Source organism: Botryllus schlosseri, chromosome 2 (genome assembly GCF_051294905.1).
Source record: "Botryllus schlosseri isolate E-star chromosome 2, Bs_hap1, whole genome shotgun sequence".
Taxonomy (NCBI): domain Eukaryota; kingdom Metazoa; phylum Chordata; class Ascidiacea; order Stolidobranchia; family Styelidae; genus Botryllus; species Botryllus schlosseri.
The window spans coordinates 31284019-31307765 of record NC_137237.1 but is presented as its reverse complement, the minus strand read 5'-3'; the positions used below and the strand labels follow the sequence as shown (position 1 = coordinate 31307765).

The 23747-nt window shown below is 39.4% G+C and overlaps 1 protein-coding gene across 1 annotated transcript; it reads left to right on the top strand.

Moving 5' to 3' along the window:
- The first annotated feature begins 410 nt into the window (after positions 1-410).
- On the top strand, positions 411-22848 carry LOC145458015 (uncharacterized). The gene is made up of 10 exons (XM_080336317.1): positions 411-614; positions 2164-3564; positions 4747-5060; positions 5821-5925; positions 9713-9817; positions 10373-10528; positions 13762-13842; positions 13903-14052; positions 16927-17116; positions 18449-22848. Exons 1-10 carry the CDS (start codon positions 533-535, stop codon positions 18532-18534), a joined length of 2670 nt encoding a protein of 889 aa, XP_080192443.1. The 5' UTR covers positions 411-532; the 3' UTR covers positions 18535-22848.
- Positions 22849-23747: the final 899 nt, after the last annotated feature.

Sequence of the window (23747 nt, the reverse complement as noted above, 5' to 3'; positions counted from 1 at the left end):
GAGACCGGAATTGGTCTTTTCGACATTCTCCTATCAGTTTATTGCATCGCAGTGTACATTGTGTGTCTTAAGCGGGTGAAAATAACAGAACTATCTATTATGCACACACCTAGAATTTGGATTTCCTAATTTTTGTTATACGTTAACCTTGTTTACCACATTTACTAGCGGCACCGCTGAGCAAGCCAATCGGTGCGCTGGTTGAGAAAGACTGCCACTACGCTACTCGCCACTCGCGATAGCCTACTCGTAGTACAAGGGTGCCGCGAACTAATTTCTTCCTTTGAGATGGTGCCATGAGGTCAAAAAGGTTGAGAACCACTGCCCTACAGTATTCATCAATTTATTATGGATGTTGCAATCATTTCACAGTTGCAATGTCGAACGATTAATGTCTCATAGGTCCATAGTTCGCAGGAGACCCTTGACAGGACAACTGACCAAATTCAAAAAAGATAAAAATCTACCCATGTGAGTATGTGTATGCACTTTCAGTATTGTACGAGTTATTTTACATCATATAGATTGCATCATGGCTGACGGAGGTAACGATCTACCCAGTGGTACTTCCGACTGCGAGACCGCGTCATCGTCATCACCCTCCCGGATCTCAGGTAAATAATGTTGATAGTGTACGATGAAATTTAGCTCCGATACCTCGTTGGTCTTCGGAATATGCTATCTATATGTTCTCCATAGTTAGCTGGCTTGTTTTTCCTTGCAAATTTCATAAAGAGTTTACTGAAATTCATTTACAATTGAATTTTTAGTGAAGCTTGAAATCGATAAGTGTGTGGTCATCCGTGCTGTTTGATATTCAATGATAATGGACCTCTTTGAAACGAGGAATTCGCTCGCCACTTGTATAAGCGCCTTTGCTTTCCCTCGATGAAAACACGGCATGCAGTCTACAGACGTTTCCTTCACAATAAAGCGGTCATGCTGTATATGTTTGTGTGAAACAGCTGTTGCTTGTTCATCATGTATTTCGTACCTCGACATGTCCTGAAATAATCTTATCATCATCTGCCAACGTACCAACAATGCGCTTTCAGAATCCCCGCCTGTAGCAGACTCCTTGACCACCTAATCAGCAAGCTGCTGCTGTCGTGATCATTGAGGCATTGCCGATTAGCCAATCAAGATTCAAGAGCCGTGGTTATGTGATTACTAGTCTTCTCGCCGTTCTATGGTCGGTGGCATGGCCATTCTTGGGCAGCTACTTTCAAACGCGCTGATCAAAACATTAACGGCTTTCCTGTGAGCTTCTTTCAGGCTCATTTTTTTAAATCAATAATCTATAGAATGAGAAACTATCACGGAGCATTTTTAAGATTTTCCAAATTTTGGACAACCCTATTGTGTATGGATTTGTGACAGTACTTCCACTTGGTACTTGACCATCAACAATGACTACTTTGACCATTTTTTTTAGAAAAGCGCTGCAATTTGCACAAGGGCGAGAAATCGACCTCAATTGAACCACATTCTTAGTTTGGAAGTTTATATATTAATTATAGAATGCAATTTCAACATTGTCTCATTTACAAAATGATATGATTGAACGCTGGTCATTGGCCACAGGACAAAGCATCAACACCGCGCAGTTGGCAGAAGGTGATGTCGATCAGAGCTTCATAGGTTCACGGATGAATGTGATATCCGGGAATCATAATGTCGTCAACGAAACCAATATTTTCTACCACGAAGCAAGTCATACGAACGCAGGCGAGCATCGTGATTCCAAATTGTTTCTGGCTCAACGACTGATACAGCAAGCAATGAGTTTGATTCATTCCGACAAAAATTTGGCGAAGAGTCAGCAATCTACGGGTAAAATCATTATTGTCATGTTTATTCATTTTTGTAAAATGCTACACGAAATGTCCATGTACTATAGTCGCAAAATACGAGCCAAAGAATGACTTCTGACCACATTTCGAAGGACAATGAATTTCAATGCAGAGGTTTGTTCGGTGTGGCAATAAATTAGCTTTGTATCACCGTATGTTGTGTGTCGCAAATACTCGCTATAGTCTGCCACGATATTTATCCGTCCAAACTCTGCGATCTAAAAACTAGACGAGCTATTTTTAACATCATATTTATAGTTATTAGCTGAGCGCGAGAATGCGTATAACACCGAATAATATTTTGTTGCAGACGTCGAGGGACTTATAAAGATCGTCAACGTTAATGCTGACGAACGCTCTTCGGTGAGAATTATTGATGACTTCCAGCACAACGGTCTACAAGAGACGAGCTTTGTAGTTTACCCGCAGATGCGTACGGTTGACGTTGCCACCTACTACAGAGGTCGTTATGAAAGCGATGTAGCTGTACAAAATCAACTGATAAATGAAGTCAGATTCAAGTACCAGGATGGGACTGAAAGTAAACCGATCCAAATTGACGAGGTAATAGCGTCGATAGAGCGGAGGGGGAAACTGGAGCCGTCTGAAACGGTTGGTATTACTGCCATCGTCGCATCAGCGGGATCAGGAAAAACGACACTGACACGTAGATTAACTCGACAAGCTCTTGGCTTACTTTCTGGCAAAAACAAAAATCTCCAGTTCGAGGGAAAGAAGATGGTACATTTTATTGAATTGAGAGACGTTAAAGACGAAAGCGATATCAAGCCGTCAAAATTTCTATTCGACGGACTTTACAAAACTGAATCCGAAGAAGATCAGGCATTCGAGTGGTTGGACGAAAATCAATCCGAAGCAACTCTATTTCTTGACGGGCTCGATCAAGCAAGGTTCACTATTTACGACAGCCAAGTTCGAAGCATCAGAAAACATGACAGATACAGCACCTGGACAATTCTATACAATATTTTAGCGCGGAATATCCTTCGGCACGTCAAAATCTTCGTTTCTTCACGTGAATGCAGGATCTCGGAATTACCGCCGGAAGCCCGACCGCAGGATATTATTATGTTGAATGGTTTCACCCTACCAGACGCACGTGGACTATTCACTTCCCTTCTTGGAGAAAACGGAGTCTGCCTTTGGGAAAGACTTGAAAGAATGTCGCCACGATTGCTCCGTATAATGTCCCAACCGGTCTTCCTAATTTTAACGGCGATTGTAATGGGAAAAGATCCACGCAGACCTCCTCCGGCTACAATCACAGAGCTGTACGATAGGATCATCGCAGCTCTTGAACACGTAAAAAACATACGAAAATGCGAAGACATCCCGTCGGTAGTAAACAAATTGAAAGAGATGTCCTTTCAAGGCATGCAAGAAGGAAGAGCTATCTTCAAGATAGCTGATTTGGAACATTATGAACTGTCCGCCGACGACGTTGAAGATTTAATGGCAAAAGTTCCGGGTGAAAATCTGCTCAGCCGTCGTTTGATGAAAGGTGATTTCGAATTCTTTTTCTGCAACCAAAGCATCCAAGAATACCTGGCAGCGAGATTTGTAGCGGAGATGGAGATTAACAGATTCCGGGCCTTTGATAAAGAAGGTCTTCATGCGGAACGATGGTCAGTGGTTCGACGATTCGTTACTGGCTTGGTCTACATGGAAACACCATCTGAGCTTGTCAAAGGTCTGATCATGACATCTATACTCAGCTGATTGAAAACTATAGGATGGCTATAGGAATCGATTTTATGACAAATGCCCGACCCGACCCATGACAGCTATTCAGCTACCTGAAATGGCAGAGTGTATCAAATACATTCAGTTACCGGGTGGCAAGATAGCGTAGCGGTATAATCCACAGCTGCAACATCAATGGGTTGCGGGTTCGAGTCCGACCGAGGTCGACTCCAGAATTCCTACCTAAGTGTTGGAGGTTTATCTCGGCTCCTCCTCGCCATCTCATCCGTGTAAGCGGTGTCTTTTAAAAAGTCTAGAAGTGGGCCGTGCTACAAGTCCGGTGTCTATACGGACTAAAAATGAAGAAAAATGGTCTGGTCAGGTGTATAACTGACCATAGTCGACAAACACCATGAATACTACAAACAACAATGTTCCATTACCGGGATATAGGGGATTTTTCCGAGTATTTTAACAATGTCACCCGTAAAATTCATCTCAAAACTAAATACTAGTTTTAAAAATCCAAGTTGTAAAAAGTAAGTTGTTCTGCCTGAAAACATTGTGGTGGAAGTATTCAAAAACACAACTACTTATGTAAGTGGTATTAGGCAAATCAACTGGATTATCTCGGAAATGTAGAAGTAATTTGTTACTGGCCACCTCTGAATGAAACCGAAATAGTGCGGAGCGGAATAAATGCGACGTGCCATATCTCAACATCCCTGGTTTCTGTATCATTCGACTAATCACGTATTTATATATCGATTAGTGTCCGAAGTTATCCCAAGTCATGTGCCCACATTCGTCCCGATAAAGTGTCACCATGCAGCCTACAGCTTTCGTTCGCCCGATTTATTTAGTTTATTACACATATGTAAATAATACGGCATTATATAGTGGCGAGATAGCGTAGTGGTATCGTAGTGGTATAATCCACAGTTACAACACGAATGGATCTGGTCGACTTCTGAATTTATATTTAAGGGTTGGATGTTTATCTAGGCTCCTCCTCGCTATCTCGTCCGCGTAAGCGATGTCTTACAAAATACTAGAAGTGGGCCGTGCTACAAGTCGGCAGTCACAGAATCAAAAATAAGGAACGTGGGCCTAGTGCAAATCACCATTGTAACCGACAAATACCATGAATTTGAATACCGCAAAATCGGTATTGTATACGTTTCCGCAGATCGGGAGAAGAAAAAAACAATTCTTGCACACTCGATTCACTGTCAGCTAGACAGCACTCAGAACTATTTCGACCAGAGATATATTCGCATGGAGCTATACACTTCAATATACGAATCTAACTGCGTCGACCTGATACAACGTCTTTCCGTCATCAACACGTCATGCTTTCCGCTGAGTCGCGACGAAGCCCACGTCGTTGGATCGCTAGCAGCAAGAAGTGACGGTCTCGACGATTTGAACTTCTGCAACTGTAACATGTCCGATGAGCTGATGGAGTTAATAGCAAGAAGCATGGGGGATCGCCGAGTTCGTGTATGTTTTACCATGAAATGGCCTACGTGACTCGACCTAACAATACGTTTCGTAACATGCATTTGTAACGGATCGCAATGTTACGATGATTATTAGCAGCGTTTGATAATTATAATAAAACGCAATTGAAGTGGGAATTTGCAGTTTAAATTGTCAGGCAGTGTGTCTGTTTTCAATCAAACTGACGCCTCCCGGACTTCATTCACCGTTTTTGTTTTATCACATGTTTGAAACAAAGTACTTGTATGGAGGTCGCATTCTTTTGAAAACAACTGTAACTTGTCTTGTTTGCGATATACACATGGACGTCATTGTGTCCACTTTTTTGTTTGTAATATTTTATTCTACACCAAGTTTACTATGAACTTTATCCGCCCCTATACCACTAACAAAGAAGCAGGAGGAAATATTGAATGATTTAAGCGTGATTATTTCATATTCTCTATAAATATTCGACCACGGTGACTTATGTTATGTCATTCAACACTGATGTAGAACAAATACATGAGCTGTAAGCGGTATTATAATAACACAAACTACCTTAATACTGTCGCATAAAAATGCTTACAATTCATGAATTAGTTTTAAAATAGTCAAATCTCTGGTATTTCCACCACTATCGTCCTGCGCCCCCCATCCCTAACCAAAGATGGGTATCTTCGCACCCACATAAAACATTTCATGTTGGAAAGTTCCGTTGACCCATATTTGACTTTTAAAATCATCGAGAAATACTAAGTTTACCGCTATTTCGATTCAGGTCGACAATGTGGATTTACGACATAACACCCTTTCTTCGATTACGCTTCGTCCGATTCTTGGATATCAAGGGAATGGCTCTAAAATGGGATATTTCGATTGGAAAGTGAGTTATGTCATACATAGCCTGAAGTCTCTCTGCTTCACGTTTAAGATTTATCCTAGAAGACAATTAACTTGGTTAATACTTCACTTACGTTACTCTAAGTCAAGGTTCTCAAACTCAAATCTGCTCGCGGGCCAATTTCCCAGTTTTTGATAACGCCGCCGGCCGCAGCATCAATTATAATATGGGGATTCAATGTCATGCGAAGTAGGCTATGCCTTACTTGACGGGATAAAATTGTCCGATGGAAAGTGAGCCGACCCAGCTGACTGACATCCCGTGCGCATTCCAAAGATGTGATTTACCACTATAGCAACTTAGGCTGGGCACTAAAACATCACATTTATAAGTATTTGTAAAACATTCTTGTAGCCTACTTGGTAGACAGTGAGCATATTTTGCCAAAATTATGAGATATAGACACCATGCGAGAGGATGCATCAGATCATCAAAAAAGCGGGGAGATAGCGTAATGGTAAACGTCGGCGCCATCTACGCAGGCGGACTGGGTTCGTTTCCCGCCGTAGGAGGTTATTCTCGGCTCCTCATCCCACGTGCCGCTGTTCTTACAGCGACAAAAAAGCCCCGATAAAGAAAGAAAAAGAGCAAGAAATATCTTCTAAAAAGGACCGACGAAGAAAGAATAACATCGAAGAAGACTGTGACATCGGGCACTAGGTCGAGGTGGATGCCAGTTCTAGCGACCCAAAGTGGTTGGTCGTTCGGCATCCCCCTATATGTTCATTACATCGCATTGTGTGTCTTGTATATCGCATTGTACATTGTGTGTGTGTGTGTCTTGGGCAGATGAAAATATAATATGACGATTATTATTATTATTGATATGCAGCTAGCGGACATTTGATGTGCCGCAACTATAGCTAGAATATTTTGGAATTCTACAATGATTGATATGATGATATCACAGCATTGGAGCAGTGTTGCCTAATCCTGGTTTTCAAGTATACTCCTAATAAAGGCTAGTGATCACGTCATTGCCTATTAAGTCAAATCAAAACAGCGTCAGATTTCCCTTCAAATGTTGGAACAGATAAATAACAACATAAATATAATAATCAATGTGTCGTAGTAATAGAATTGTCCAATCGGCGAACAATCCATTTGTGTTTCAATGGTGAACACTGGAGCGTACCACTACGTTGCTCGCCACCATTGTGCCCAAGATGTAAATAACATTACATTAAGCGGGCTACAGAATGCCAATGGTAGCCGTAACGACTTACTTAGATGGCGAGACACCAATCTACGACTTTTTGAACTATTACAATATTCCTCATGGCACGCGATTAGTTTGTTGCGACCATTGTTTGTAGCCAGGCCACTCGGAGTCCGGTCAAATCATCTTCATTTTGTCATCAAGTCAGTTCGAGTTGGAGTAATACTACGATAGGTCGAGTCCAAGTCACAATTTTTTGTGACGAATCACCTGCTGGTCATGTTTTATCATCATAAATATAGGCAATGTGACGTATATGATCTTCCATCGCATGATTACTTTTGAAAAATATGTGTTATTGTAGTCTGTCGGTTTTTGAACCAAATTTAGAGTAAATTATAACTTTTCAAATCAGATAAAAATATATGTGGAGCTTAAATATTGTCTCATAATTGAAAATCCAAAATATCGACGCAGGCCGCACAAAAAGGTCTCGCGGGTCGCGTGTTTAAGGTAGGGTTGCCATACTTCCGGAGTTTCCCTGTCACTGTTCAAACTTGCGTCCGGGATGAATTTCTAAAATATGCCTAAATGTCCGGAAATTTGAAGGCTTGACGCAGGCTCACAATTTTTTCGTAAATCAACATAATAACATTATTTTTATGAATATTTATGCTACATGATATGTTTCTTCGCGCTGCGCGTGATTTACCATCACATTTCTTGATTTTAATATGGGACCACCAACCTCGCAAAAACTGCAATAAAATATACATAAAATTAACCTTCATTCACTGAAATAAGCCTAATTGTATTCGCAATTGTAGGAGAATAACGATATATTCCTAGAAATGGTTAAGGCCGTTTTAATGCTTTATTCAAAGATATTGGTTCCAAACGTGGTGGTCGTTTGCCTTTATTCTGGGGTTCGCCAAGATATTGAACGTAATCAGCTTCCAAAATAGCCCGTGAGTAAGTCTGGGCAAAGGTGCTGATTTCTTTTAATAATCAGCTCGTCAAATTTTGATCTGGGCCACGGAACATTTTCAAATTGGAGATGGAGTCGCAACCATTAAGGGCTGGAAACACTGGATGTGAGGTGTTTATAGAGATCCGTGGTGCACAATGGCATACGGCTGAAAACAATCTTATCGGTGTGACATGAACATGACTTAACGATGTACAATTACGCTCCCTTCATTTTCTAAGTCATCATCCTCCACCAGTTCTACCTCTAACTCTGATCATGTGGGCGGAGAGTGGATAAAACTATTTAGTAATATGGAAGAACCAATATTATTGACAAAATTCATTCAAAAATTTTAACGACCAGATGCATATAGCAGCCCCCCCAAAAAAAGTTGAATTGAATACACTATGGTGGGACCAAAATAATTGTTTATTTGGACAGGAAGGGGCTGAAAAATGTGGGTTTCGGTCCCGGTTACACAACACACAGCCACATACTCCTGAACTGGATCGTGACCACCTCTGGTCTATAAGCAAATTTGCTAATGTGACGTCATATTGACAGGCAGTGTGCTCATAACTCATTTTCAAATCCACTAGTCGGCGCTAAAGAGTGCCCGGAATTTGAGTCACAGAAATATGGTAACCTTAGTTTAAGGTCACTGCTATATGTCGATTGACCGCAGGTATCTACTCTGTCAATGATCTCGAAGCATCTACGACAGGGGTGTCAAACTCAACTTGGATCGCGGGCCGGATTCAAACCTTTTCATGGCTCGCGGGCCAGACCATAGTCACATGATTCCAAACTTTTACGTCTGAATCCATCCCCTTGATTTTCACTTGCATGTTTTATTATCAAGCTTATTTGTATAATCGTATATTGCATTATATCACGGTCCGCAATGTACGGACCGTAGATGCTCTATTCTAGCAACATCTTTATACGCAAGTAACGGAATTGGCGAAAATACGATGGTCGGTCAATTGAATTGAGTGATAAACCGCTAAAGGGACGGTTCTAGCGACGATATAATTTGGCAGATTTCTATGTTCCCATTTTTTAAGTTGTAATGTGTCGTTAACTCTCCGTATGTATTGTGACTTGGGAGGAATACAAAAGATCCAATTGTAAAAGCGGTCATTGGAATTTTGTTCGGCATTATTAGATCTCCATTCGGGATTTCCTGGACGCAGGGGATCTTTTGAGTCAGAAGCTTAATGCACAGCACTGCGAACACGGATTCTTTGTTAACTGTTATATTCTCCATCTATCCTGCATATAATATTTTCATATTGGCGGTTTTGCTTTGTGTTCATGTCTACGCCACCGACCTGTTCCTAATGGTGTCTTGGAACCGCAACTCTGCCGTCGGGTGGTTATAATGTGGCCTATAGACAATGGACATATTCGACATTTGCTGTTTTGAGAGATCATTTAATGGAAGTATTTGTTACTAAAACGTTGTTAGAAATGTGCTGGATAACATTAGCATTTTTCAATATACTCAGAAGTGCTTTGCGGGCCGGATAAAATCTTGTGGCGGGCCGTATGTTTGACACCCCTTATCTACGTGATATCTCCCGTCATAATATTTGCTATTATTTTTGGACTAAGAATCTAATCGTTGAAATATTCAGGTTGCCCAAGTACGAGTTAAATCTCATAATTGTAGCATCACGCTGAAGAACGAAATAAACTCCATCACCATCCACGGAAATACCATGGCAAGTTACAATAAAGAGGTGAGATATCACATGCATGCTTAATAACAAGCCTGTATATACCAATACTGCTAACAATTATATGGTGGAAATCTATCTCAACGGCGAATCATGTCTAGTGATTTATCCTGAAGCATAATATAATTAGTTTTTAAACATGTAAATGATGTAATGGTATTGACGAACCCATAGATATAGTTGTATTCTGCCAAGCCGTATCATTGTGTACTATAGAAGAAAACGATCTACCGATACACTAACGTAAATATAACGCGCGTAGGAATATACAATGAAGACACCCACATTGCGGCAATTGAGCACGATGTTCAACTTACTTCAAGTTGAGTCAGCAATCTGATTTTGGAAAAGCAACTCAGACCACGCCCTTCATAATAGCTAGAAACGCAAATAAACTGGGGTCTCAGTTGTTTAATTTTGAGATTCATAAAAGTCATCAGTTCCCGTGTAATTTTATGCTGCGGCTATATACTCATTATTCGATTCATTACGTCCTGAAAAAGAATAGAACATCATCGAACATTGTGGCTTGTCAAATGACTAATTTTGATTTCCCAGCGAATGGATCTTCGCTTCAAAAAGGTTCACATGCTCGATGTCGTAATCTTTTTTGAACAATTATTTGAGCCGGCATTGATCGAAATACTCTGCGACCAACAACTGTACACCACGCTGGACGATTTACGGGAGACATCTGGAATTAAACTACAAAAGGTCAGTGGACTTCAGAACAGGGACACTCAATATCGTTTAGAGGACGACTACAAGCTGGATAGATACATAGTATATTCCATAAATTTATAACTTGCCTATACGATACCAATCCAGCATACACTTGCAATAGAAGAGGAAGGGGAAACGGAATGGTTTAGTCAAATCCGGTTAACATCGAGCTTATTACGCTCTAAGTAGGCTTTGACGAATTTACTAGAATATTGCCTTTGCAATAAGAATTGAGGGTTATCTATAGCCCGAGTATATCAAGAGCAGGGGTGTCAAACTAAAATTGCGTCGCGGGCCGGATTCAAACCTTCAAATCACTCGCGGGTTGGATGAGTCGATGATTTTATACTTTATTATTAAAAGCATATATATAATTATCATAACAATATATATATTACATTGCACCACGAGTCATAGTAGATTTTATTCTAACAACCAACAATACCTTTATTCGCGTACAATGCAATTGGCCAAAAATACCATGACTGGCTGGTACATTGAGTCTATTGCATTTACAGCACAAGACATTCCCACGATGGGAAAGGAAATGGATCAAATAGAGAGGCGGCTTTTTGAAGCCTTAAAACAAGATAGCCTATACTGCAATCACAACATTATATCGAGCGAAAAATACCCACTGGCCGGAATACGCGCGGTTTTAGTTAAACGTATATCGCGCGAGCGCCGCGTTCTTTATTCTTTTTGATTTCTCTATCATATTATGAAGAGTTTCTCCCGTTACTTGCTCTTTCGGTCGCGGAGTTCGTCTTTCGAGTCTGCGCCAGAAGGAGTGCCAACTCCGTTTCGTACTGATGAGCGGGTCACCTTGTATTTTCCGATTCCTTGCATTCCATGCTGCCTGTTTGAAAATGGATACGATGATTGGCTGGTTGAACACAGTTTATGAACCTCTTAAACAGTGGCGAAAACGACGATGTTGACACTTGGCATATCTTTCTGCTCGTTGCTTACCTGGCTTTAGACTTGATCTGGCGTTAGCCCGGCGCATGCGTTGTGAGGAATACAAGAGATTCAACTATAACCACAGACGTTGGAATGTATTTTTTGTTATTGTTAAATCGCGCTACGGGTTTCTCTGGAGTCCGGGGATCTTTGGAGTCGGAAGTGGCACAGCAGTGCAACCACAGAAATTTGAATATCTATTTTTTGTGTACCAAATATATTCTACATGTAAACTGCCTGTAACGGTTCTGCATTGGCGTTTTCGCTTCTATGAAGAACTACTTTTTGTTCGATTTTCCCCTATAAAACCTTGAACTCAGCGTGCACTTCAACCACTTCCTTCTCGAAATTGGGTGTCAATGCCGTCGAGTCGTTCCTAGTCGCAACCAGAGTGAAATAACAACACCCCGTCCGCAGTCGTGTGGCTATAATGTGGCTATGGACATCGAAGATGCTCGACATTTGCTGTCTTAACGGAGTATTTAATGGAAGTGTCTACTGTATAAAAGAAGTTGAAGATTTGTTCTTACACATGTGTTGGATAATATAAGTATTTTTCAATTTACTCGGAATGCTTCGCGGGCCGGATGAAATCGTCTGGCTGGCCGTATGTTTGACACTCCTGATCTCGAGTCTAGACATAGTGACACTCCAGACTTGGAATACAAGACCATAATGCGGTTCAGTATCTCTGCAGAGGGCTGGCTATGCCATTGCAAAGAGATCGCATACTGTGCTGTTTAAAGTTTTCAAATATGGTAGGGATCGGATCATGAGATAAGATTTGGTATACCATGCGTCCATGCTCCATATATGCAGAGGTGGTCAGTAACCAAGTACTTAAACTTTTTGGAAGTACTCAAGTAGTTTTCCTCTACTTCTAGTACTTACTCAAGTAGAACTAATTTTGGCTACTTCTACTTCTACTCCATAATATTTTGTGATCTACTTACTTACTTTTCGATATTTCCAGTTTGTCAAGTAGAAGTAGTTTAATCCTCCAATCAGGAAGATAGCCTGAGGAATTACGCGGCTGTTTTCACGGAATATCTACAATGAATTTTCATAAAAGTTGAGAAAAGCCCGGAATTTCCGTCACGCTTCGCGCACAGTGGATATGGAGTGACCTATATGATTTCACGAAAGTATCGGTGAATATAATTTAGGTAGCGCGTTGCGTGGTTCCCTTCACACCGCATTGCCACCCATATGAAATATTTCATCACAGTATATATGGCCCATCATAACGTTTGAAACTGATGTTTCATAATCTAGCATTTGCTTATATCGTAGTCTAGCAGTCCATGGCGCGTCCTAATCTGGAAAAGTGGGCTCTGACTTTTTTAGCTTCAGACCTGTTTTAGCATACAGCCTTTTGAAACTTTCTGGACTAAAGACATGAAATACATTTTCCGCTTTTAGTAGTAGTATTTATATTTCACTTTCAATTCCCAGTATCATACTTTGAGTTCTAATTAGTATCAGTTCTTTTGTCTGGAGAACATACATGTTTAAGTATAAAAGCAAGTGTTATAAGGCCTTTAATTTCCGGAAATAAAGCTACACAATATGGCATTTTTACGATCCACCATATTTTTTTATATTAATGTTTACTAATCGCGCAAAATGTTTACACCGTATCCGATACAACTTCTCCGTATTGCTCTTCGACCAAACTGATATGGGGGAGGGTGCCATACATATTATGATAATTTCTAAAACGTGCTGTTCGAGTTAACAGAGGATTAGTAGCGCATTTCCATATCAATACTATCATTTTATCCCATCATGCGGACGAACGCTTATGCTGTCGAAAATTGGATACCTCCTGGTATGCATCAATATGAATCAAGCTCTGCACCTTTCGCATAGTTCAATTTGCAGCTTTTGACAATCAATGCGAACGAATTACTATCGTTTTCACAACTACTTACTTACTTGAGTAGATTTAAAGTCAGTCAATTCTACTTCTACTTCAAGTACTTTTAGGTTGCTTATGGAAAAAGTACTTCTACTCATACTTGAGTAGGTTTTTCCGTCGCTACTTCTACTTCTACTTGAGTAGCTTTCTTGACTACTTTGACCACCTCTGCCCATATGTAAATATTTCATTCCATCAATAACTCACGAAACGTATAAGGTAGGTCCGTGGTTGACCGCTTGATCAACATATGACATATCGACATATTTGGATTGATAAAAGGCTTTGCCTGACGTTATTGCCGGTGATTGATGTCTCAGATACCTCATATTGCATTTAGATGAATAACATATTGCTTGATTGCACAAAAGAAGAACACATCGATTGGTCATCTATAAAAGCCTCTGTTCAGCAATACCAAGTTAGATTGTTCGGCTGTCAGTGTTTTGGATGTTGAAATACACCTTGGTTCATGTTGCAGGTGAAACACCTGGATATTGCTGTGTCTGGTAATAATTTCACCAGTGATGAAATCCCCGATTTCGACATCATTGTTAACATACATCGGATGTTCAGGGCAAAGGATGTGAGTGACTTCAGATCTATCCTGAAAGCGAGTCAACAAAATGAGGTGGGCAATTTTAGACTAGAACTTTATAATGTATTGGATGCATATGTCGAACTTCCGCATTCGGAGATCTGATCAAAGTAGAAATAGGATTTTATGTCATTAATTTTTACTCAATTACAAGTAAAAGTAGTGATAACAAACATGTGCTAATTCTACGCTAACTAACAATGGGAGGCCTCAAAAGTATCAAAGTCTGTCGTTTCGACAGCAAATTACATGTATACTTCGCATAGTTTCAGTAGTGAATGGGCTACTTGCAAAATTGCAAGAAGCATCTTCACGACCAAAATGAAGTGATTATATCGAAGCGTAGTTTGCTTCAAAAGTGGTTAGGTAAAAGGGGAAATATATTTTGAAAACATATAGTATAGTATCGGCCTAGTAGGCCTATAGCCGGGGTCACCAACACCAATATACCAACAATACTGATGGGAGGTCAAGAAATAACAACATGCAACAAATGGGACTAATAACAATTGGCCCACCCAAAGATGCAGCACAGCATTAACAACTTCCCTACATTTGCGAAGACACCCTCTGCATCAACTCTGCCGTTGAATCTGATCACATTGGCTGAGAAAAGATAAATATTTGATAGTCCTATGTGAAACTATACCGATATCAATGACGAAATTCACTTATGAATATGAAAAAATTTACGTACTTCGCGCAACTAGAAAACGAATCCATGTGGCTATTCATAACATGGATACTCACGATTTCAGTGTAGTTAGTAAGCCTGTATCAGTAAATAGATTAGTCCGGAGTTCACCGGCAATGGACGTGGGCAGTTTAACGTGGGTATTTGGCCTCCAGTTATTTCATTACGACTCTGCACTAGAATGCGGCCGTAGGCTACATAAGTAATTGAAATGCGGCCGTGAATAGCAAAAAAGTCGGCCATCTCTGCTTTAGTTGCTTAAGAGTATTGTCAGGTAACGTGCGCAGCTTATAGTTCAAAATAGAATGAAAGTGATGATCATGATAATATTTGTTGTATTTGTATTTCTGCAATGGAATGTTATGTCTTTCGTGGTAACTAAGGCCGTCGCCCATGGTAGAGAGCACAGCGTTGTTCTGACGTAGAGTTATCAAAACGTAATTGTTAAACTGCGTTGCCTATTTTTATCTCGATATTGAAGTCATGCGGTCAGTGGTCCGCGACGCTGTTTGAGCTGGCGTCCTCTTGCCTAGTACACTTAAGTACCATGAACAAGTAGAAGTACTTCCACACTGATTGCCTCTGAGCATATGAATATCGCAAGAATAAACCCAGCGCCTGCTTAGGTATAGCCTATTTTCAAGTTTGATGCACCGCTGAACATTACTACCAAGTACCAACTACCATTATATCAAGGGTCACCAACTCAAAATGGGTAACTGGTCACTTTATAACTTGGTAGAGGCCACCCAGCTGCAATAGACGTTTTGGCGAAGATTCTACTATACTATGCCACTCAAGACCGTTCTCGCTTTGTTTTCTAACTGGGGCAAAAACATATTAACTCAGCATATTGAAGAAACGCGAATAAAGATTTATAAAACTCAGATAAAATGATGAGCACTCGATTTAACGAGTTGATATTGGGTAGGGTTACCATGCCTCCTTTAGCACGATTTGACCTACTTTTTCAAGAAATTGAAAATGTCCTCCGAAGCTTAATGTCCTACTTTTTGGAAATTAGTTCTCCTTTATAGCTTTGAAAGCCAGGTCACTGGACTGGTACAACTAAAACCGCAATAAATCACGGGAGTTTGGATGTTCGAGCTGGACTTTCGGGAGTATAGGACTATTTTAGTCAAAACCACTGTAGTATTATTGTAAAGTGGGTCATTCGGGACCCGAGTTGGATAGACGACCCTTTTTTAGTCAACATAGGAGGAGTACCCGTAAATATTTTTGAACCAGCAGTTTTCTATAGTCCTGTAATCTAACTTTTGTGATTTGAAAAAAAGTTTCCTTCTTTCCGGATCCCAAAATATGGTAACCCTAATATTGAGTGGAATTTATCATGATTTATTCCAAGATCGCTAACAAATGTTTGTCTGCCTCTGGAGTAAGGCTGCCTTATTAACAGTCATTCCGTTGAGATTCGACAATAAGATGCGTTACCCATCAAAAACCTCCTGCGACAAGACTTCTGACCATACCTGTTGTTATTGAGTATTTTATGATATCCCCTTGCGTAATACAAACAAACACTGTATTTCCTGCTGACATCAATAGTTTGAAAGCAGATGAGACATGGGTTTTTCATTGCTCTCGGAAACCAAACAGTTGCCCACTATAGGGACTATGCTGGTATTTCAATCTGAAACGGTAAGTCTACAGTTAGATATTCAATAATACTGTGCACAAAATAAGAGAAGTTGCACCGTGTTTTAGTGAGCAGGTCGGTCAGTGTTTGAGTTTGGCCCATCTCCCCTTCAACAAGCTCGTGGCGAATTGCTATCATCCAGTGCGACATTGCGAGCACGCTGCTGTTGTCGATAAGGACATATATAGTACAGACCGATGAGTATGATCGTATGAGATTATATTAATATACCTTGCCCATCGTTGCGAAAACTGAAAATATTCTCATCATATAAATATTCAATATCCATCATCATTTTCTTTTTCGAAATCCAAAACCAGTCGCGGATTGGTGAAGCCTGTGCGTTATATTGATGGAAGAAAATGGGAAAGATTCTATGAATATTCATAATTAGTTCAGCAGATAGACATATACTTGGTAAATGAAAGCAAAAATTACACATTTTGTCTTTTATGTAAACAATGACAGTATGTTCGAGTGCAATGCTGGCTCCTCTCAAATCATGTCGGAGCAATGTAGTCACTGCAGTTTTTCAGCAAGTTTTCGTCTCACGCAGGTTGAATTCCTCAGATGCATATTGGAATACGACGTTTCCATCGACGACCTTCGGTCGCTCACGGTGAATTGTAATCCGGGAATTCTTACATTGGTATACGAGAAGTCGGAATACAAGCACAGTGAGAAGGCTTTGAAAACGATTGAATTGAATTCATCCGGTCAAAATATCAATATGAACATTATAGAACGTGAGTGAAGCACTTGATTACTCCTTGTCCAACATATTTTCTTATTATTCGCGTCTGCGAGTAGTGTGGTGGTATACGTTCCAAGTCCGGCCGGGTCGACTCCAGAATCTACTCCTATGTATCGACGGTTTATCTATAGGCTCCTAATTGGCATGATATCGTCATAGCGATACCTTACAAAATGTCAGATCCAAATTGGGCTGTGCTTTAAGTAGAAGCTTCAGTAATCATAAAAGGAATATATACATGGTGTATAAATAGTGTAAAATTAACAAAATTTCCAAACAGCATAAATACAAAACAACATTGTGGTATATGTTGTTACTGAAAGTCGTTTATGCAGAGACATATGTTGAACTCGAACTTGAATTTAAAGCGTTGGTCAAGATATACATTACCGATCGACCGTTCTCTGAATCACTTGAGTAAACTCGTTCGCTATGCTGTTTTAAACTCCGGTTCGAGTTCCAGAACGTTGGTGCTCATACTCTGGAATATCATTATAATGCAGATTTGACGTGTTATTATGAGCCCATGTATGCGCGGGCAAACGCTATTCCCATATATATTTAAGACACTCCATCGAACGTGCCATGATCCTTGTATCAGACACGATCTCAAATAGAGTTTCGGTATTTCCGTGAGCAGAGGATTCCAAGTTAGTGATTGCGAAAGTGCACAATTAAAATCATTTCCCAATCACTAGCGTTATTTAGACATGATATTGTCGATACTGTTCACATGCGTCACTAATAGAGCCTGCACTCTTAACAGAAAGAGTGTGTATTTGCATCCGGGTATCACCCCTGATATACGGGTGTGAATATACACCCATGGCACACGAAACTTATACCGTGGTATACAAGGAGTACAACATTTTAATTCAAATTATACATGCACGTAGGAACGCAGAAAGGTATGCACGTAGGTACGTAGGACTTATGACCGCGATATAATTCTGAGTGAGGTTCTGTTTTTGTGTACCACCCCTTTCTGTCCTTTCAGTCTCAATACACCTTCCACCGAATTAGGTAAAAATTCTGCCAGCAGCTCCCGCTGGTCCAAGAGATGTACTCCGATATATTCTGTTGTCTACAAATTGCCAACAGCGACAAAATCGCGTGACTCACACACTTGTCGTATCTACAAGAAATATAGAAAGCATTACATTTGTAAAGTAGATTCGACAATATTACATTGAATTTACAGATGCATTCATAAATTTTGTGGTCTAACCCGGAGCAAGCACCCTGTTTCTTACACCTATGATTCACCGTCACCATTCATCTTATAATGGAGGCCTGATTTTTATCAAGCATATTTTGTTTGCAGACTATAAACGTGCATTTGATATATGGTGGTATCTTGACAGTGGATTGATGAGAGATCATCACCACCACCATCATCATCACCACTAACATCATCAACATCAGCAGCAGCATGATAAGCATCGTCAACTTCATGTTGATAAGCATCATCGTTATCATCATCATTGAAAAGGAAAATCCTTAAATGAATATCCTGGTTTTCGTACTGTTGTGAATATATTGGTGTCTGACTTACAAATGAACTTCAACTTATCCTATATTTTTGATCATTGCAGTAGCATAGTAGCACAGTAGCACAAATAATATTTTATAATTTTATAGCATCTATATTCTATATTCATATAATAGCAGTCATATAGTAGGCCTGCGCGTGTGCTCAGTGCTCGATGGAAGTGATGAATCTCTCGATGATTTCGATATTTGGCCAAATTTCGTCATAAATCTATCTTGAACACATTTGCACTAATGTTACAATAACGTCATATCTGAATATTAATTTATTAATTTGTTAACGAGTTATTCGATACTTTGTTTCAGGTTCCGACCGCCGCATTCGTGGTATTCTGAATCGGAAATATGTTTTTCTCCCTATAGAATCCGATTTGGATGTGTATTATAAATCTGATTATTACACTGATCAACAAAATGATTTTTTTTCTAGGCTGAACATCTGAGAGCCTTTTCTGGGGTTTTTGAGGTTGCTGATTACGAATATTACATTAGTTATGTCGGATTGGCTCTTTGTCAGAAGATATTTATACCCCTAAAAATTCCCCAAATTACTGTATTCACCCTTAAATATTTCACTTGGTAGGAAAAAAATCGTCGTTTTTTTCTAATTTTATACGGCGCATAAATAACTAATTGACTATGGAGACCCCACGTGTTATTCTCAGTCATTCTATCAATATTAACATGACATGATGCGAAATATCTGTTTGTCAAAAAAAGCAGGTTGTCAAGTCTAAAAATTGTACTTTTGCACACGGAAATACATATGCTCCTGTATCAATTGGTCATTCTACCAAGATTAAAGAGGAGTATAAACTATAAAATTTGTCCTTGGAAGGCTTAACTACAATACTCATGTGCGTCTCCTTTCTTTTGACTGGTAAATGGATAATTTTCCGCTGGGTCAATAAAGTGGGTATACCTAGTAGCTTAAATCTGGTATCTGGTATAGTCGAATATCGATGAAAGATTCCAATTTCACATTAGGAAGGAATTCACTGCATGTAATTTCTCCTAAGATGTTAAAACTTTTTAGATGATCATAAAGCACCCAAACACAAACAGTTGGTCCGAAAATTCGTATCTGCATATCGAACACTTGAGCACAAACATGAGCATAAAAGTTCACTTCCTGCTATGACATCTTGATATATTTCCTGATCATCTTGTTGATTAGCAAGGGGAGAGGTTCGACCAAGACATCAGAACAACAAAAGAAAGATATCAGGGCAGATGAGATGAACAATTGAACATATTATGTCAGCCATTACCGGAACCTTTTAAGAAACTGCACTAATAGCTTACAGGCGAAAATCTTACAAAAAAAATAGTGATGTAAAATATATCAACAATATTATATTCCAACTGATTATTTCAAATTTACAATATGTGGTTGGCGTAAAACTAATTGAATTAATGTCACGTTATTTGAGTATCTAGTTAATTACTTATGTACATGACTGGAGTTTATTTATGCACATGATATCCATGAAAATCTGTAACTATGATAAATCTATTACCCCTAAATATAGTGGTGTTGCTATATTTTGACAAGAGTCTTCTGTGTGTAAAAATAACAAGTAGATTGATTTTCTCGGCTTTGTAGTACGATTGAGCCGGCTTTACATCTAGTCATCATTACCGCGAAAATTGGAGATTTTGGTAAAAATAGCCCCATGGGTTATCTGCACAACAAGAGCCAATTTGAAAAAAACATATTCAGAATCAGTGCCCTCCAGAACCCCCAAAACCACTCTTACTTTGTCTGCCTAAAAATATGTGTTGACCAGTGTTATTCAAGAATACCGGACTAATTCGACTCCAATGTGTCACCACATTGTAGTAACAATGTCGTGGGTACTTTGATTTCGATTTAACTCAATCTTGTTCTATTTTAAATATCATATTTAGGGCAATTATTTCTACCTAAAAAATCCAAATTTTTACATTTTTTGACCTTAAAAAACTTAAATTTGACAAAATGTTGACCTGGCGTTTGTAAATTAGGTGTTTCCCATATAATGCTAGAATTGTCTACTTATCTTCATTTCTGGTTGGAACTGTCTGTCCTTACGAAGTAGTTCGGCCTGAAAAAAACTATTTTGACTAAAAAACTGACAGATATTTTCATGAAAAAACTTGATTTCAACCAAATCTGGCCTCATGAAGAATTCCAGTATTTACATATCGTACTATATGATAGGAATAATTAAAATCGGTTTTAGTACAAGTAAGGATACTTTCCTACATTCTCGGGTAGAAAGTGTCTGTTGTTGGCTGACAACACTGAAGTTGTACGTGCGTACACTGCTGGTGACACACCGTGTTGCTTCATTCTGACAAAGGTATCTACATCACAATTTTTCATAATGCGCTTCTTGATACAAAAAAAACATGCAATGCCCACGCAGTCTCGCCTCAGTTAGAATTTTGCAGTACGTTGAGCACAACACCAAGTCAACCTATTTGTTTTATTTGAATGTTTATGATTCACAATGAGCAGGCAATGGGCCGTCCTACAACGGTAGGCTTACAAAGTAGGCTACAAGCTGTAAAATGTCAAATGATAAGTTCCCCGACAGTGCAAAATCTACGATACAAACGAAATGCAGGTTGTAAAAATATTTGACTTTGTTTACAATTTTGACATTATTTGACATGTCAAAAAAAATGCCCTAATCATGTTGAATAATAAGTCTGTAGCAATCTGTGAACTTCGGAAATCAAAGTCGACTCTGGACCGTGGGTATAGAGCACGCACAACAGGCGCGGGTGTTTTATGTGTTATATCTGTTTTATGCTTTTTTTGTTTCTCCCAATGTATGGCATAACGATAGATTATTACCAAAATATCGCTTCAGCCTGATCTCATGGCAATCACTGGATGCTTAACAAAATCGTCGGAAACAATTATCAAAATTTTCCATCAAAAGTTTTCTGTTTCATATATAGGTGATGTTTACATAACATACCGATCAGCGATTATAACGCTGAATATATACATCAATTACTATCTATCAAGACAGTATAATATCAACCAAAGAGTTCTTGTCGGAGGGAATATGGACAGCGTTACACCCAGTAGATTGCGATTAATATTTAAATAATAATTGAACCGTTATATCCAATAGTGTACCAACATGTGTTAATGACGTCATATTTTGAATCACGATTGTTGATATTCAATGTTCTTTCCATTTCTCTACTAGTTGCTGACGATTACCCCTGAGTGTCAGCCGAAAATATTGGGGTTCATTTCACTATGAATGTACTATTCAATTGTATATTGAAGTTCTACGCCTTCAAGAAGCTCTTCCACATATATTAGAATGTGCTTAAAGCTTCATCTCTGGATTTTGAATGAAATATCATGCATTGCTTCATAATGGTGTGGTGCAAATGTGCTTTAAAGCGACTACGGGTGGAGATAATAAAGTTAGCTGATCCGGGAGAATGCTAAATCCTGTGACTAAAAACTGCTAATCGCGACGAGTAAAGTTGGAAAAGGTTACGCACGATGGTTAGTCGAGGTGTCCCGAGTTTTCAATCAAGTGGCGTTATCTGTTGCATCATAATGCGAAAACGCGTTGTGGGCTGTCAATTGTCAATTTGTTGAACGAAACAGCAGCCTGCTGAAAACGATACGGCGACAGCCACTGTATTGGTAGAATTATCATCATCGCGAAATAATAGTCGTGTCCAATTTATACGGTACAGCTAAGAAACGGATTATAGAATATTGATATCGCTCTGCAATGGTGCGTTCATGATTCCTTGATTGTTTGTTTAGTGAAGCCATTACCTAGGATACAATCGGCACGGTCATTATCGGGAATAATTGTGCGTAGGAATGGTACGCAGTGTACGCAGTTTTTATAGTTAGTTATCTATAGTTTGTTCCGGTTAGTTAAATCATGAGAATAACTCTGACTTTATGCGCTGCGATCAACCGGTTTCCCTAATCTTGGGTTGATAAATCCTGACGACCGCGATGATCGACTTCATTGCTAATCCAACTTTGTTATCTCCGCCCTACAATAATGAAGTACTTTGTAATCGTCAGGTCTACATACTTTTTCTTCGCTTTTCAAGTGTCCGAAATGTCCTATATACTCCGTTGGAACATCAATTGCATACCCATATTATACGCCTCATAAACTTGTAATTGGTGGATTGATTTTTTCAAATGAAAACGTCTGATATGCAATCCGGGTAATGACATGGATTTGAAAATGGATTTGAACTTAGATAAGGGCAGTATTCGAATGAATTTAATGATTTAGATCTAGACATTACATTGGGGAAAAGATTTGGACATGAATACATTAAGTCGGTTCATCTCTCGTAAAACCAGACGTTGCCGAATGCCAAGTAGAACTGCTCCTAGAAATGTCTGCTATTATAATCTCTAGAAGTGCTTGTCAACCTTATTTTAAATGTTGCACCCTTTTTGGGTTTGCTATGAAATTTGATTACGGATCACTCAGCCTATAGTAGATCCAGTGAAAGTCTTGATGTAATCAACATCGATATGGTCAGCATGGATATTTTGATTTACTTCTGACTCGATTAGCTATATAGGTTCAACATGCCATCGGGCAAAGTCCAGCACAATCGCACAGATCCTAATTTAATGCAAGACATGATATAATTCTTCAGTTGTTCTTCAATATAATATCTTGCGATTGGTTGATGCGATGCGAGTTCACCATCCCATAGTCATTGGTCGATTGTAATTGGGGCAGGGCACAATGATTCAAGTACTCGAATCTGAATCGAGTATTAATTTTAATGATTCGAGTCGAGTAGTAATATACGATTTTTTTCGAGTACTGAAATTATACACTGCTCGCAACTGAAAGTTAATTTGGTAAGGAGAATTATTGTTTCGGTACTATTTTCCACTGAGGAAGCCTTGAAACCTTGATTGGCCGTGTCGCGGCATACGAGACATATAGTACAAAGCTACGAACAATATAAATTTTATTCCGCTCGTGGCCCTGGACTCCACAATCAGCCTCGAATTTTTCATCGTTATGGAGATTCGCATTTGGACGCAACCATGCTGTCTG

Excerpts from the sequence above, each read along its gene's own strand:
- LOC145458015 (XM_080336317.1), top strand. The coding sequence starts at position 533 with ATGGCTGACGGAGGTAACGATCTACCCAGTGGTACTTCCGACTGCGAG. Across the intron at positions 3,565-4,746 it reads ACCATCTGAGCTTGTCAAAG|ATCGGGAGAAGAAAAAAACA; the intron begins GTCTGATCATGA and ends ACGTTTCCGCAG. Across the intron at positions 9,818-10,372 it reads TGGCAAGTTACAATAAAGAG|CGAATGGATCTTCGCTTCAA; the intron begins GTGAGATATCAC and ends TTGATTTCCCAG.